Source organism: Eucyclogobius newberryi, unplaced genomic scaffold (assembly GCF_026437365.1).
Source record: "Eucyclogobius newberryi isolate DKJ021-1_F unplaced genomic scaffold, fEucNew1.0.hap1 SCAF_3, whole genome shotgun sequence".
In the NCBI taxonomy this organism is placed as follows: Eukaryota; Metazoa; Chordata; class Actinopteri; order Gobiiformes; family Gobiidae; genus Eucyclogobius; species Eucyclogobius newberryi.
Genome location: NW_027315945.1, coordinates 36,137,754 through 36,155,878, shown reverse-complemented (window position 1 = coordinate 36,155,878; position 18,125 = coordinate 36,137,754). Strand labels below are relative to the sequence as shown.

The following is an 18,125-nucleotide window of genomic DNA, read 5'->3' as shown; positions in this document are numbered from 1 at the left end:
CACACCAGCCGCTCAACCGCAACACACCAGCCGCTCAACCGCAACACACCGACCACACGACCGCACAACCGCAACACACCAACCGCACACCAACCGCACAACCGCAACACACCAACCGCTCAACCGCAACACACCAACCGCAACACACCGACCGCACAACCGCAACACACCAACCGCTCAACCGCAACACACCAGCCGCTCAACCGCAACACACCAGCCGCTCAACCACAACACACCAGCCGCAACACACCAACCGCTCAACCGCAACACACCAACCGCTCAACCGCAACACACCAGCCGCTCAACCACAACACACCGACCGCAACACACCGACCGCACAACCGCAACACACCAGCCGCTCAACCGCAACACACCAGCCGCTCAACCGCAACACACCAGCCGCTCAACCACAACACACCAACCGCAACACACCAACCGCAACACACCAGCCGCTCAACCGCAACACACCAGCCGCTCAACCACAACACACCAACCGCAACACACCGACCGCAACACACCGACCGCACAACCGCAACACACCAACCGCACAACCGCAACACATCAACCGCTCAACCGCAACACACCAGCCGCTCAACCGCAACACACCGACCGCACGACCGCACAACCGCAACACACCAACCGCACACCGACCGCACACCAACCGCACACCAACCGCACAACCGCAACACACCAACCGCTCAACCGCAACACACCAACCGCAACACACCGACCGCACAACCGCAACACACCAACCGCTCAACCGCAACACACCAGCCGCTCAACCGCAACACACCAGCCGCTCAACCACAACACACCAGCCGCAACACACCAACCGCACACCCGCAACACACCAACCGCTCAACCGCAACACACCAGCCGCTCAACCGCAACACACCGACCGCACGACCGCACAACCGCAACACACCAACCGCACACCGACCGCACACCGACCGCACAACCGCAACACACCAACCGCTCAACCACAACACACCGACCGCAACACACCAACCGCACACCCGCAACACACCAGCCGCTCAACCGCAACACACCAGCCGCTCAACCACAACACACCGACCGCAACACACCGACCGCACAACCGCAACACACCAGCCGCTCAACCGCAACACACCAGCCGCTCAACCGCAACACACCAGCCGCTCAACCGCAACACACCAGCCGCTCAACCACAACACACCAACCGCAACACACCGACCGCAACACACCGACCGCACAACCGCAACACACCAACCGCACAACCGCAACACATCAACCGCTCAACCGCAACACACCAGCCGCTCAACCGCAACACACCAGCCGCTCAACCGCAACACACCAGCCGCTCAACCGCAACACACCGACCGCACGACCGCACAACCGCAACACACCAACCGCACACCAACCGCACAACCGCAACACACCAACCGCTCAACCGCAACACACCAACCGCAACACACCGACCGCACAACCGCAACACACCAACCGCTCAACCGCAACACACCAGCCGCTCAACCGCAACACACCAGCCGCTCAACCACAACACACCAGCCGCAACACACCAACCGCTCAACCGCAACACACCAACCGCTCAACCGCAACACACCAGCCGCTCAACCGCAACACACCGACCGCACAACCGCAACACACCAACCGCACACCGACCGCACACCGACCGCACAACCGCAACACACCAACCGCACACCGACCGCACACCGACCGCACACCGACCGCTCAACCGCAACACACCAACCGCTTGCACACCGCCCGCACACCGACCGCACACCGACCGCACAACCGCAGTCATACAGAGCAATGTGGTGGAACTGTGGCGGATGTGCTTGATTGATATGACGTCTCTGACAGCTCCTGCGATCACATCCATCATTTGTTTGTCCTCGAGTGCAGCGGCTTTGGGGAAGCAACCGCTTGTTTTGCTGCAACCAAAGCTTGGAACACTTTACAAACTGACTTTTTCCTCTAAGGCGGAGCTATTCAACTTCACTTTCCTGAGGGCCAAAGCCTCAGGGGCCCGAGGTGCACAACACAACACTGTAACTAAAGTCTGGGTCGCACAAAATATCCCCAACACTGTTTCAATAACTTGAGTTGGTACAATAAAATACTCCTGATGGATTCTTTTTCAGAGAAATAAAATACAAAAGGCTGTACCAACATTGATTTGACAAACTGCCCGTCCAGAACTGAACCAGGATGAAACTAGGACCAACCAGGTCTGAACCAGGTCTGAACCAGGACTAAAGCAGGTCTAAACCAGGACTAAACCAGGTCTGAACCAGGTCTGAACCAGGCCTGAACCAGGTCTAAACCAGGTCTGAACCAGGTCTGAACCAGGTCTGAACCAGGACTAAACCAGGTCTGAACCTAAACCAGGTCTGAACCAGGTCTGAACCAGGACTAAACCAGGTCTGAACCTAAACCAGGTCTGAACCAGGTCTGAACCAGGACTAAACCAGGTCTGAACCTAAACCAGGTCTGAACCAGGTCTGAACCAGGTCTGAACCTAAACCAGGTCTGAACCAGGTCTGAACCAGGTCTGAACCTAAACCAGGTCTGAACCAGGTCTGAACCAGGTCTGAACCAGGACTAAACCAGGTCTGAACCTAAACCAGGTCTGAACCAGGTCTGAACCAGGTCTGAACCTAAACCAGGTCTGAACCAGGTCTGAACCAGGTCTGAACCTAAACCAGGTCTGAACCAGGTCTGAACCAGGACTGAACCAGGACTGAACCAGGTCTGACCCTGGATCAAAACGCGTCTGAAGAAGAATGAAACAAGGACTAAACCAAGACCAAACCAGGTCAAAACTAGTGCTAGCCATTAAACCATTACAAGATTTTTATAATATTTTTTCAATATCTGGGCCGAATTAAATGGCTTGGCGGGCCCGATTTGGCCCCCAGGCCTTGTGTTGAATCCCTGCTCTTCTTCTTTTTCTCTATTTAAAAAAACAAGTTGCACAAAACCAATGATCATTGTTTGTGCTTTTGAAATCCAGCCCAGTTGACTCAGCTTTTATTCCTGGTTTCCCCTCCTGCCTCACTTCCACGCGCCAACACTTTGTGAAAACTCGACCGTCGCCCGACACAGACACGATCTTTGCGACCTCGCGCGTGTTGGCGTTGATTCCCCCGACACTCACACACTGGTAGAACTGGCCGCGCTGCCCTCCGGTGACGAAGCGCTTCCCGTCCGGGTTCCACGACACGCTGGTCAGACTGTCCTCGTGCGACTGCGACATCTTGGTCCTCAGCTCGCCCGTCTGCTCAGAGAGAGAGGGAGACACACTGACCACAGGCTTTTATTGAGGAGAGTGCAGTGTGACGTGGGGTCGGGAGCAGGGAGGACATTCGGCAAATTGTCAGAGGCAGGAATCTAGCATTTAATCAATTTAAAGGCCAGTGGTTCTCAGCCTGGGGAGGATCATTACAGTGTATTTATATGAACATGTCGGCAATAGTCTTTACTCAAGGCTTTAGATTCCTTTTTATTGGCCAAACAGATTAACTTCCTGAAAATACTTTATCATTTTGCAGTGTCTGTTTTTTGTGTTTGGGGGTCGCGACGAGGCTTGTCACAATGTCAAATTTCACCGTCACAATTCAACGATTATTCGCGATTATCCGAACGCGACAATATAAAAGCCTAAATTTTCTTTCAGCTTTATTCAATCAAACTTTCTGAATGCAAAAGTGAAGTTATCGTGATGTAAACTGCCACTTAAAACATAAAACTCACATTTGGGTGCACGTTTTGGGCTCCGGATTGAAGAGAAATGACACACTTTTGCTTCTAAAATAGTCATGATTATTAGTTTTAAATTATTACGGTTATATTGTTCCCTGAATAATCATGATTATTGATAAACCGGTTCATCTTGACGTCCCGTGTCGCAAGTTAAAAAGATTGAGAACCACTTTTTGTTAAAGGTTGAATGGACGATTTTTTTGGCAAAAATCTTATTATGAGTCTTATTTCCTCGTGGCGTGGATAAATCATTTGTCCTGCCACGTGTCAATCATAAAACTCACCTATCGCTCACCTGCAGCCGCGTCAGGCTCGTCCCCATGAGAGCAGCATGTTTCCACGTGCCTAAGCGCATGGATCTATCATAATATAGTTCCCTCAGTGAACGGGGCAAAATGAAGACGGAGAAAGACAGTTCGAGCTGACGCAGAAGTGGACAGAAATCTACGGGAGACGAGAGATGCGATGCGCTCCGTTGCGCTAATAAACAAACGCACGTGTGTGTTGTATCAGTCCGCACGGGGGAGTGCGCATGCGCACTTCCGCCTGCGTTCTCAAATCGCCGAAAAATCGTCCATTGCGCCTTTAAAAAACTGGGAATAAACGCGTCATGATTTCTGTTTTGATGCCGAGCACAAAAGAACGAGCGTTTGGTGAAGTGTGGTGAACATGGCAGGTGGTCGTCATGGAGAGCTGGGCCGCGCCCCGTTTCCTGTGCCCGTCTTCCTCCTCGAAGCCTCGACTCCCCCCCAGTCAATCCTGAGGAGAGAGGAAGCTCGCAGGCTCCTGGCTCCTCGGACTGACAGCCGAAGGAAACGACAGGACAAGGCTCTGAGGAGTGAAACGGGATGCGGCCCGGGACGCACACAGCCTCCTTTCAGGACTGAAATAATAACAAACTGAACAAATCAGCATTTAATTGAATTGTGTTAATTGAATTTAATTGAATTTAATTGAATATAATTGAATTTAATTGAATTAATGACTGTATTTTCCAGACTATAAGTTGTACCAGCCAAAAAATGCATAATAGAGAAGAAAAAAACATATATAAGTCGCACTGGAGAATGAAATGCGGTTGCAAGTGTGAAAATAACAAATAATATCACATATAAGTCGCATATAATTATAAATATAAGTACAAGTCGCACCGTGGCCACGGTGCGACTTGTACTTATATTTTATGTATTTTCTGGTCCAGTCTGGGTTATATTATAGTCCAGAAAATGCAGTATTTTATTTATTTTAACCAGCGCTTAGCAACTGCAGATTTGAGCTTCTTGGGTTTGTATCTAAAGGCTGAACTCTTAAAACTGTTCACTTCCTGGAGAATTTAAACTTGAAAATCCAACGCAAAGACACTTAAATACATAATAATAGTGGTAGAGCTCGGCCGGCGCGCGTCACCTGCCGGGGCGTGTTACCTGCCGGCGTGTGTTACCTGCACGTTCCAGAGCCAGAGTTCGGAGCAGTCGTCGGGGCCACAGGCGATGAGGTACACGTCGTCCGGGCTCCAGGACAGATACGACACTCCGTAGGCGTGGCCCTCCAGCGTCTTCAGCATCTTCAGACTGTGACTCTCCTGTCCAACAAACACGTGTACGTATTTATTATTTCACACATTTGACAGAACGTGCAAGTTTATATATGTTGAAACCAGCGAGGAAAAAAATATGTCAAAAAATATATGAGATTATCACAATGGAAAAAGTAACTTCTGGACAAAAAATAGAAAAAAACATGGACAAAATGTAACATTTATTGGACTTAATATTCCCTAATTAGGCCCGAGCGCCACAAGCTGGCGAGAGGCCTATTAATCTCGTAAGGCCGTGCGAAGCACGGCTGCGAAAGTGCGCACGTAGTGCGCACGAAATCGAGCGCGAAGCGCTCGCCCACTTCCAAACACTCACTAACGCACTCCTCCACTCATGCACGCCCCGTGCATACTAATTAGTTGTAGGAAAATGGAACATTACCGTTGTAAACGGGCGAAGCCCGTGCAAAAGTTCGCACTAAACGAGCACTTTACATATAAAGCACTCATTTGCGCTAAGTAGCTCACGAATACGTTCCCCATCTCTTGCATGTTCCGTGCATATAAGCATGTAATGCAAAAATTGAACATTATTACTGTATAGAGGGCCAAAAACACAAAGTGGGCGGAGCCCACTCAAAATTATCGAAAGTACCCGTCAGTGACCAGGGACCCACACCATGAGGTAGGAAAGCGCGAGCGCTTTCCGAAAATGTATAGTTTATGATATTTGAAAAATGGGAAACATTGTTTTCGCATCGGAATATTATTCTTTCTTTCTTTCTTTCTTCTTCTTCTCGGGACCAACCCCCCTATTTTTCACCCAGTGAACATTGACGAAAAGTCACAAAAATTTGCACACCTCTAAAAATCGTGCCTCTCTACATTCTGGCTATTTCCCTTTTCTAAAATAAAAAAAATTGGCGCGTCAGCGCCACCAAATGTACCAAAAATGCATTGAGAGATGGGAAATGACCCAAAAAAAATCTGATCGTAGAATCATGAAATTTGGCGCAGAGGTAGATGGTGACAAGAGAAGTAAAAAATATTATTACGGCAACGCCGTCCCCCGAACCAAATGTCGGCCATATTGCTTCAAAAATGGCTAAACATGACTTCGGAGTTTTTCCAAACGTCGTACTTTTACGAACTCCTCCCAGGGCGTTGGCCCTAAAAAGCTGAAATTTGGTGAAAATGCTACTGAGGAGTGGGACATCAAAAGTTATTCAAATTACATTGATACCTCTCACGGTCTCTGTGCGGCGAAGCCGCAAACTGTAACTAAAATTTCAGAAATCTCCCATATTTAAAATTTCTGCCGTTTGCGCAGATAAAGTCCGAATTGCGTCAAATTAGAATCAGTTGTTAAACTCTTTGCCCTAAACCTACTTGAAGTGAAATAAATTCATTTGGCGCCACAGCGCCCCCTACAGATTTTATATGGAGGTTAAATGTTTAGTTTTGCGAAATTATATGAAATTTGACACACAACTCAATTTTAGCATCCCCATCAAAAAAGTCAATGAGACCCATGTCATAATTGTTATGGCGTTGCCGTAACGATGACCGAAACCTCCCATGTTATTCCAATGGGGCCAGAACATGTTTACACTTTAGACTTTCACAAACTCCTCCCAGGGCGTCAGCCCTATTAACCTGAAATTTGGTGAGACTCATCTTCAGGACCATCAAAAGTTATCCACATTTTCATTCAAAGAGTCACGGTGTCTGTGCGGCAAAGCCGCACATTTTGCCAAGAATTCAAAATAAAATTGCTTTTTGATGGTAAAACAAAGGGGAGAACATGTGACAGCGTCACAGATTCAGCAGTAGGCGTGATAAAAGGACAATTGGGGCGCGTTAGCGCCCCCTCCTCTTGCGGCGTGGCGGCGGTGTGGCGGCGGCGTGGCGAGGGCCGATCATTGCCGCTTGCGGCTATATTTTAATTATTATTATTTTTTACCATTCCCTTATTTATTTTTTTACCATTCCCTTATTTTCACATTTTATTATTCTACTTGCCTTATGCTCTCCCTGGTCCTGTGTGTGTGTTTTTAAATTATTATCGTTATTTTTTTGTTCTATTTTTGAAAAAAAAAAAAAAAAATGTATATAGATATTTATTAGGTCTTGATTATAATAAAAAATATATAAACCTAACAAATAAATGTGAACAACTTTAAAAGGACACACTTTATGTATTATTTGTATTGTTATTGGCCCCAATTAAACATGAATCAAACGAGCGTGAATGAGGCTAAACACACGGCCACATATATAGTATTTCTGACATAAGTTAAACGGCGCGGCAGACTCACCAGGTCGACCTGCCACACGATCACGGTCGTGTCCTTGGAGCCCGTGGCCAGTTTGGAGCCGTCGTTGGAGAACTTGCAGAACCAAACCTCGTTACAGTGTTCAGTCAGGATCTGCCGAGTGGAGCACGGGAACTGCTTTCTGCAAAAACCAGAACAACAGCACGTTGCTTGAGGTTTGGAGCAGAGTTGGAACTTTGGAGGAAGACGTTTGATTTTTTTGTGCTGAATTGTGTGGATTATAAAAGTCTGTATGTTTTGTGGACAGGAAAGGAATATTGAGATACGTTTTAATTTGTTTTTTTATGTCATTTTTTCCATTATTTGTTGAAAATGAAAAAAACATCATTAAATAGAAACGGGCTTAAGATTCAACATTCCTGTTGTTTATAATGGAATTTTGAATCCCTGGAGAGGTCAACGCCTACGGCATTCGGCTCATCAGTCACTCAAGGAAGAGAGAGAGTGTGAGCCAGGTTACAATAGGAGGCTGATAGCCCATTAAAGGACAGATAGGAAACAAATAGGCTAGTTTGATAGAAAAGTTTAGTTTCTGGTGAAACCAATAAAACCTTTTATCCGGTGGGCAGGGCCTACTCAGCGTAGTTCCCGGTCTTGGTTCGCAGAGTGAGAATGACTCTTGGATGAGAACGTATCGTTTTAAAACAGTGTCCAGATGAAACAACTGAATCTTTTTCTACAATTATCAAAATGACTGCTCTGGATCCACAATATTGTTAAAAACAACAGCAAACCGGCCAAAGATCTACTTTTCATCCTCTTAACGCGTGTGTGGTTGTTGTCGTGGTTACCGGCTGCAGGTGTGGTCGAGCAGCAGAGACACAGAGTCCAGGCCTGAGACAGGTTTGGTGTTGTGGTACAGGCAGCGCTCCCTCTGCAGCTCCACGGCCTGTTTCAGCAGGTTCTGGAGCCGTCGCGGTGGGAGCATCACCGATGGCGGCAGGTACGCTGTGGACGCAAGGAGCGCACCGCTTAATGACCATTCAAAACAGTCCACGCCCATCGTGACGAGGCGACAGTGAAAAATAACACTAGTTGCGTTGTGATCGTCGTCGTGTACTTTCCAGACTCTAAAACGCACAACAAAAGAGCTTTTTTATAATGAAGACAATGTCGTTTTTTTAAATCAAGATGTCAAAAAAGGATAAACAACATCGGCTTTTCATCAATAATACACTTTAATCGTAAATATTCTCTATTTAAAAAGTCTTCAATCGCCATATTTTATCATTTTTATTTGGTTGATCATGTCTTTAAATAGACATAATTGTCGACTGCTAAAATAACTGTTAGTGACGGCTTAAATCGAAAGTATAGGGGATAAAAATTTGAAGAATTTATACTGAAAAAAAGCCCATTAACAGGAGTAAAATGAAACCTGAATCACTTCTACTATTACTTTAAAATGATGTTATTATTGTCTAGAAAGTGTGTTTTTATTGTCCTCGCACTATTAAAATAGAGACCTGCGCAGACACGGGGAGAACATGCAAACGCTGCCAGAAATCTGGGAACGAGGGGCACCCAAAGGAGACCTGCGCAGACACAGGGAGAACATGCAAACACCACGAGAGGTCTGGGAACGAGGGGCACCCAAAGGAGACCTGCGCAGACACAGGGAGAACATGCAAACACCACGAGAGGTCTGGGAACGAGGGGCACCCAAAGGCGACCTGCGCAGACACAGGGAGAACATGCAAACACCACGAGAGGTCTGGGAACGAGGGGCACCCAAAGGCGACCTGCGCAGACACAGGGAGTACATGCAAACGCCGCGCGGAAAGGCCACGTCTGTCGAAAGAAAAGCTGAACGTCTCACTCTGCAGTTTGTCCAGGAGTTTGGTGCGAGACGCGGCGCCTTTTCCCTCCCAGTCGGCTTTGGCTCGGAGGTCGTCGGCGTGACTGCACATCAGGTACCTGCGACACACAATTGTATACGTTTTAAAGTTTAAAGTCTATACCACAGGTTTTATAATTTTCTAGTTTCTAATTTTGTGGTGTAGAACCTGTGGTAAATATTTGACATGGTTTTACTTTCGCTAAGTGTCAGTTTGTGAAGAAACTTTGAAAAATAAAAAGTTTAGCATGACAAGTAGAGCTGAATCCCTCTGTGATGTCATCAATGTGCGACGTGCCGTTGTAAACACAGAGATCTAAACAAGGTCTGACCAAAGACTGACCAAAGTTTTACGAAAAACTTAGCCTCGTTGTTAGCCTCATTGTTAGCCTCTCTTTTAGCCTCTCTCTTAGCCTTATTGTTAGCCTCGTTCTTAGCCTCATTGTTAGCCTCGCTCTTAGCCCCGCTCTTAGTCTCTTTGTTAGCCTCACTGTTAGCCTCATTGCTAGCCTCATTGCTAGCCTCACTGTTAGCCTCACAGTTAGCCTCACTGTTAGCCTCACTGTTAGCCTCACTGTTAGGCTCACTGTTAGGCTCACTGTTAGGCTCACTGTTAGGCTCACTGTTAGGCTCACTGTTAGGCTCACTGTTAGCCTCATTGTTAGCCTCACTGTTAGCCTCATTGTTAGCCTCACTGTTAGCCTCATTGTTAGCCTCATTGTTAGCCCCACGGTTATCCTCACTGTTAGCCCCACTGTTAGCCTCACTGTTAGCCTCACTGTTAGCCTCACTGTTAGCCCCACCGTTAGCCTCACTGTTAGCCTCATTGTTAGCCCCACCGTTAGCCTCACTGTTAGCCTCACTGTTAGCCTCATTATTGTGCTGCGTTCCCTTTCCTCAAGGACATAACCTTCACTTTCTGCCTTGTTCATTCCACCTACAAAGTGGTCCCATGAGTCTTTTATTGTTTCTTTTGTTTGCTGTATTACTCAGCCCGGCAGAAACAGTGACTCATTGATGCCACACTTAAAAAAGAAAAAAACATACTACTCTTTTCAACAGTTTCCTCAAACACTCGCCCCCACAGCGTGAATACGTATTCATTTACAACGTTGCACGATGTACGAGCTGCGATGTAGTAGTGAATAAATAACAAGCGGATAGAAGAATACAGTCATGGCAAACACGTACGCTCAAAGTTCACCATGAAAGTGGAAATAAAACTGGCAAAATAAAAAGAGATGAGACTTTGTTTGATCAGTTAAAGGTGCCATAACATGCTTTTTTTTCACGTTTCGTAGTCTATCCTAAGTGTATAATTGATAATAATAAGGGTTGTGCATCACCCTTAACATAATAGTTAAGAAATATCACCCAGACCTTGGACCCCCTCACCAACCCGGGAACCCTAGGCGGGAGGCGGGAGGGGAGGGTGAGGGGGGAGGGGGGTGGAGAGGGGGGATGATGACACGTGCTTGCCCTTATGACGCAGTCTTGCACCCACCGCCCGTCAGTTTGGAGATTGGAGGAAAGGAGATAGTCTGTAATATAGCTAAACACTGCGGAAATCAATCAAAAAAACACTCTGGGTACAAATATGAAGCACAAATAGCAATGTAAGAAGGTTAAAAGCTCTGAAAAGTCGATTTTGCATGTTATGGGACCTTTAAAGGACACATATTTAGTTTAAGCCGTATTATAATGTCGACACCTCGTGCAGGTCAATGACAGAAACACGCTCACAGGATGAATGCGAATGTTTTTAAAGCTATTTTTTGAACAATTAAAAAACTCCTAAATACAAGATATGTTTAAAGTGCCCCCTACAGGTCGGACGACTGATTGAACTAAAATGCATGTACCGGTAAGATAAATAAATTTTGCTAAATATTATCCCACAATAGCTAGAAAACTCTGGGCCAAAACCCATCTAATGTCACAATTTTTTTTTTTTTTTTTTTATATTAACTTTATTTTGTTGAATTAATGTTTAGTCAAAAAAGTTGTTTCTTTTGTGTAAATTCTGCATAAACTTTGACTGGAATGAGTCACTTCCTGTCACTTTCTACAGATTTTTCAACGTTTTCTCCACAAATACCTGCTCGACTGGTGTAAAACTATAATTTATACGTACGACAGGGACAAATACACCAAACATTATATAAAGTCTAAATTAGAAAATCGTAAAAACCTGTCATACGTCACTTTAATGCCACACTGCAGAACATTTCCGCAGAGAGAAGCAAACGAAACACAATTATGAAGCGCCTTTGAAAGAATGTTTTGTTCTCTGAGGTATTTTGTTCCTCCGCTTTCCTAAAAAAAACAATGCGTCGTTTTGGTTCTGGTGTGTTTCCTGCTACGCAATCACACGGCTGAATGTGATAGACTGTTTACAAAGGCTGGAAAAAGAGGAAGCGATAGACCGGCCTCTGTATTACAGACTGTATCCTGGGGAAGCCATGCCTTGCATTTATGGCCTTCCAAAAATACACAAAAAGGATGTTCCACTCAGACCCATAGTGTGCAGCACAGATTCCATCACCTACAATGTGGCCAAGCATTTAACAACTATATTGGCTCCGCTTGTGGGGAATTTGGAACATCATGTGGAAAACACGCACAACTTTGTGGATAAAGTGAAACATCTCCAACTGGACCCAGATGACCTCATGATTTCATATGATGTTGTGTCCCTGTTCACCTGCATCCTGACCTCTGATGCAGTAGCAGCAGTGAGGATCAGACTGCAGGAAGACTCCACCCTACAGGAAAGGACCAAACTGACACCTGAACACATATGTAAACTGTTGGACATCTGTCTGAACACCACTTACTTTCAATTCCGGGGACAATTTTACAGACAGATTCATGGCTGTGCCATGGGCTCGCCCGTCTCTCCCATAGTGGCCAACCTGTACATGGAGCACTTTGAGAAGAAGGCACTGTCCTCATTCTCAGGCATAGCCCCAAAACTGTGGCTCCGCTATGTCGATGATACTTTTGTAACAATTAAGAAACAAGAGCTGGAAACCTTCTCTGATCACATCAATGCTGTGGACCCACATATCAGGTTTACAAGAGAAGACGCTAAGGAGAATCGCTTGGCCTTTCTTGATTGTGCCACGATCAGAGGAGAGGACGGGAAACTCCAAATAGAAGTATATAGGAAACCTACACACACGGACCAGTATCTGCTCTTTGGTTCCAACCACCCACTACAGCACAAGCTGGGGGTGATCAGAACCTTACAACACAGAGCTCAAGGTGTGCCCACCAGCTCAGAGGGCAAGAAGAAAGAGGAAAAACATGTCCGAAATGCCCTCTCAGCCTGTGGTTACCCCGCTTGGGCTCTCAACAGAGTGAAGAGAACCAAGAAGCAGGACAAAAGGGAAACTGAACAGGGAAGGAAGGGTGTTTCTATCCCTTATGTGTCTGGCCTGTCGGAAAAACTGCAGAGAATTTTTAGACAACACGAAGTCCCTGTTTATTTTAAACCAGGAAACACTTTAAGACAAAAACTGGTTCACCCTAAGGACAAGTTGCCGACTCAAAAACAGAGCAATGTAGTTTATTCGATCCAATGCAGTGAAGAAAGCTGTAAAGAACGGTACATAGGTGAGACGAAACAGCCTCTACACAAGAGGCTTTATCAGCACAGAAGAAATACTAGTTCAGGACCACAGAGTGCCGTGCATCTCCATCTTGAAGCCTCTAATCACTCGTTTGAAGACGGTGAGGTGAAGGTTTTAAGCAGGGAGAAAAGATGGTTTGAAAGAGGAGTCAAGGAAGCTATTTTTGTTAAAAAAGAAAGACCTTCTTTAAACAGAAATGGAGGGCTAAGGTTTAATCTTCCTGTTATTTATAATGGGTTACTGAACCCCTGGAAAGGTAGAGGACATTCAGATGCTAATCAGGTACTCAGGGTGGTTGAGCCAGGGTCTCACAAAGACAAAGAGGATTCTAATAGCCCATTAAGATTCTGAATAGGCTAGCTCGGTAGATACAAGGGGGAGTTTCTGTTGAAACAAACAACTCTTTCTACTTCAGGAAGGCTCCTCCCAATGGGTGGGTCTTACCACAGAACAGTATTAATATCGGAGTTCTCGACCTAAATTCTGTTATTGACAATGACTCTTGGATGAGAGTCGAAACGTCTATTTTTTCAAACTGAGTCCAGATGACTACAACTGAAGCTTTTTCTACTATGTTTGACATTGAAGTGTGACTGACCCGCTGAGTATGTGGATCCTCTCGGTGTTGTACTTCAGAGGCGTGAGTTCGGCCCTGAGAACCTGCAGAGCCTCCAGAACCTTCCCGTCCTCCAGGAACTCCAGATACTTCTGCTGCAGCAACAGGAACTTCATCCGCTGCAAACACACGGACAGAATACGACCGGAACGATCACGTGACCCAACAACTAGACGTTTGGTGCGTGTTTACGACAAATCTGATGAGCGAAAACACCTTCAGCCGTGAGTAACGGTTTTATTTGTAGGTCAAAAGTACAATCGGAAATAAATCCAGCAACTCGCATCGATTGAACCATTTTCAATGATTTGATCGCTCTATAAATCAGGCAACGGTCAGATTTTCAGAGCGACCAGACGTTTCTTTGTGGGTCAGTCCCGTCTTCTGTAGACCGTAGCCTCACTGTTAGCTTCTCTCTTAGCCTCGCTCTTAGCCTCGTTGTTAGCCTCACTCATAGCCCCGCTCTTGGCTTCACTGTTAGCCTCACTGTTAGCCTCACTGTTAGCCTCACAGTTAGCCTCACAGTTAGTCTCGCTCTTAGCCTCACTGTTAGCCTCGTTGTTAGCCTCACAGTTAGCCTCACAGTTAGCCTCGCTCTTAGCCTCACTGTTAGCCTCACTGTTAGCCTCGTTGTTAGCCTCATTATTGTGCTGCGGTCCATTTCTTCGAGGACAAAACGTTCACTTTCTCTCTCGTTACGTTCACATACCAGACACTTACCACAGTTCTGTCTTTGCGTTATGTAGCTGAAGGTGTTACCGTTAGCATACGTCATGTAGCTGAAGGTGTTAGCGTTAGCATACGTACACCTATTCACCATGTTCTCTCATCTGTTATTATTTTAAACTGCATTTCAAGAGGAAATGTCTGTTCTTGGTCTTGGATTTTATCAAATACATTTCACCAAAAAATGCGACTTATACTCCAGCGCGACTTATATATGTTTTTTCTTCCCTATTTTGCATTTTTTGGCTGGTGCGACTTATACTCCGGAAAATGTCTCTAAACTTACCACGATAGCGCTGGGAGAATGCATCAGCGCCTTCAGCTCGTTCAAGTCACTCTCGGCCTGAAAAAAACACACAATATTTATTCTTAATTATATCATTTTAATTGGTAAAGCAGAGATCATACGACACAGCGATGAAACGGATCTGATTGTGTTTTACAAGCTCAACAAATATATATATATACACAGTCTAAAGAGAAACAAGTCACAAATAGAGATGGGACGGTGTGACATTTACGCAGTACCATAACAACTCAAATATCATGGTATTTTATTAAACGTGACAGAAACGAGGGACTTCTTATGCCCTACTGTGATGTGCAGAGATTTGTGGAAACACTCTGCGTTAAGTCGATTAATCGGTTGATGGTGTCATGGTTGTCCAGGAGTTTTATTAGTCGAATAATAATTGTAGTGATATTAAACATTAGCATGGACCACAGCAGAAAGGATGATGTTAGGATAATGTGAGTTTATTTTGCCTTTTTTAAATATAAACATTATAATTCCGTTGAGTTTGTGGATACTTAATTCATTAGTTTCAGGTTATTACTGTAATGCAACATTTTGTGGACTTTTTCCTTATTCAAAAAGACATACAATTTTGTTTTAAAATGCTAATGATTAAGGTTTTATTTGGTTAATAATTTATTCCAGTCACAATATAAACATCAGAACCAAAAACATTAAATCGTGACAATTTTAGAAGCTAAATTTAATGTTTTTTGTTCAATATATACTGCCTAAAAAGTAGACCTAAATGTAAATAACTTAATTTTAATACAAAATAATCACTTTAAAAGGACAGAATTTGACCTTTCTTGACTATTCTTGACCTTTATTGGAGCTATTATAAGAAAACATGGCAAAATATGAAAATAACTTCCGTCTATTGTGTATAAAAAGAGCATTTTAACTGTATTTTGATACTAGGGTAAAGGCTCGATACTTAATACCGCGATGATAATAAAATAATGCTCTTTTTATGCACAATAGAATGTCATTTCCGACACAACTCAACAGTACGTTCTTTATTCCACACGTCGTCTTGTACTAGCTCCAGATCAAAGTCACGTTTTGTCCTGTTTATTGATTGTCATTCGTTTAAGTATCGATTAGTATGTGATTTCTAGTACTTTTCACAACCCATTCCCTCCGTATCAAAGTATGTAACGATGTCAACACCGTCAGGAGCTCATCGTCGCGGCGATGACAAAGTGGCATTTTAATAAACACTGGCACTAGTAAACGGCGTGTTCCCATCAGAGACAGCTGCCTGGTGCAAGGGGAGACGTAAAAGTCTAAAGATAATTAAACATGACCTTGACCTCACAGAACAAGGGCAATTTTCCTCCATTTAATTCTGCCAGCTCAGAGTTTAAAGCGCACCCTACAGGTCGGACGACTCATTGAACTAAAATGCAGCTAAGATGAAGATATTTTGAATTTTGAAAATAAAATAAAAATAAAAATCATCACAGAATAGCACATTTTGTAGGTTTATAATTTCACTTCCTGTCTGTAATTGATGACATCACGATAGGAAATTACCCAGCAAACACTGGGCCAAAACTCATCTTTTTATTTGACGAATAAATATATATAAGAGCAATTTTATTTTGTGGAATTCACGTTTAGAGAGTCCAAAAAGTTGTTTCTTTGTGTAAATTATGCATGAACTTGAATGAATGTCCCTGGTGTGATGTCACTTCCTGTCATTTTCTACAGATTTTTCTACGTTTTCTCCACAAATACCTGCTCGATCGGTGTAAAACTATAATTTATATGTACAACAGGTACAAATACACCAAATAATGTCAATATTAGAACATCGTAAAAACCTGTCATAGGCACTTTAAGGACATTATTATTATTATTAATCTTTCATTTTTATTATTATTAATATTTTATTATTTATTTATAATTACTATTAATCTTTCATTTGTATTATTATTATTAATTTATTTTTATTCATCTTTCATTTTTATTATTGATTAATATTTCATTATTATTATTCATTTATTATTATTATGATTATCTCGCTCTGCTCTGTTTAACAATTATATTTCATACATTTTACATTGATATAAACATGAAATAGCAGCCGAGGGGTCAAAACGTGTGTAAAAATGCCAGAGTAGTGCATTATTTATGGGACTTGGATTGGTGCGGCCGGTGAGTGTGATAAATGATGTTAAATGTGTGCGTTCTGGTCTCACCTTGTCCCACTCGCCCTCCATGACGTGGTTCCGAAACTTTGTGGCCGACGGGTGCTCCAGACGACAGCCGGACTCCTGCATCAGGAGGTCCACCGTCTGACTGGAACCAACACACACCTCACACTTTAAAACACTGTCTTTTCAGCAGTGACCGACGCACTGGACGGGACGGTAACAACCAACCCACAAAGGTCCAAACAAACGTCCAAACAAAAGTCAGTAGAAGGTGCAGATACTGGAAGATTCAATAATATTTCAAATCTGCCCTTTTCATTTAAAAAAAACAACAGTCAAAACAAAACATACTGTATTTTCCGGACTATAAGTTGCACCTTTTTTCATAGTTTTGGCCAGGGTGCGATTTATACTCCAGAGCGACTTATATGTGAAATTATTCATTATTTTCACACTGGCAACCACAAGAGGGCGCTCTAGGCTCTAAGCGACGCAGAAGAAGAATCTGCACTTCCTCTTCCTCTGGAGTTTGTGGAGTTGTTTAGAAGTGACACAGAGGAAGAAGAATTCAATGGATTTAGTGATTTGGGGTAAAACTGATGCTTTGGTAAACTTGTTAGCATGTTCTTTATGCTATAGTTATCTGAATAACTGTTCATATGTTACGTTAACATACCAGACACTTACCACAGTTCTGTCTGTGCCTCATGTAGCTGAAGGTGTTAGCGTTAGCATACGTCATGTAGCTGAAGGTGTTAGCGTTAGCATACGTCATGTAGCTGAAGGTGTTAGCGTTAGCATACGTACACCTATTCACCATGTTCTCTCATCTGTTATTATTTTAAACTGCATTTCAAGAGGAAATGTCTGTTCTTGGTCCTGGATTTTATAAAATTAATTTCCCCCAAAAATGTAACTTATATATGTTTTTTTCTTCTCTATTATGCATTTTTTGGCTGGTGCGACTTATACTCCGGAAAATACAGTAAATATTTCCATCGGACACTGATCGTTATTGTGATAGATTTAGTTTGTCGTGTTGTTTATACGTTTCAGTCGCACGGGGACGAACAGGATTCAGGATCATTTAAACTCTTTCTCCTGCAGAAGCTTCAGTTTGACAGTTTTCTCCTGTTAAAAACCCAGAATAAAACAAAACAAATGACTAAACCACAAAACACATTGTACCATGGTTTAAACATTAAACAGAAGTAAATTA

General features: G+C 44.0%; 1 protein-coding gene across 1 annotated transcript in view; it reads right to left on the bottom strand.

Annotated features, from left to right (window-relative positions):
- Nucleotides 1–18,125, bottom strand: part of LOC140374257 (WD repeat-containing protein 26-like) — a 35,035-nt gene that overhangs the window by 15,381 nt on the left and 1,529 nt on the right. Inside the window, exons 2-9 of the mRNA XM_072461103.1 lie at nt 16,952–17,051; nt 14,736–14,792; nt 13,706–13,842; nt 9,455–9,552; nt 8,427–8,583; nt 7,618–7,756; nt 5,204–5,344; nt 3,158–3,277 (exon numbers count right to left, since the gene is read on the bottom strand). Of these exons, the coding sequence (XP_072317204.1) occupies nt 3,158–3,277; nt 5,204–5,344; nt 7,618–7,756; nt 8,427–8,583; nt 9,455–9,552; nt 13,706–13,842; nt 14,736–14,792; nt 16,952–17,051 (949 nt within the window). The remainder of the gene's footprint in view (nt 1–3,157; nt 3,278–5,203; nt 5,345–7,617; nt 7,757–8,426; nt 8,584–9,454; nt 9,553–13,705; nt 13,843–14,735; nt 14,793–16,951; nt 17,052–18,125) is intronic.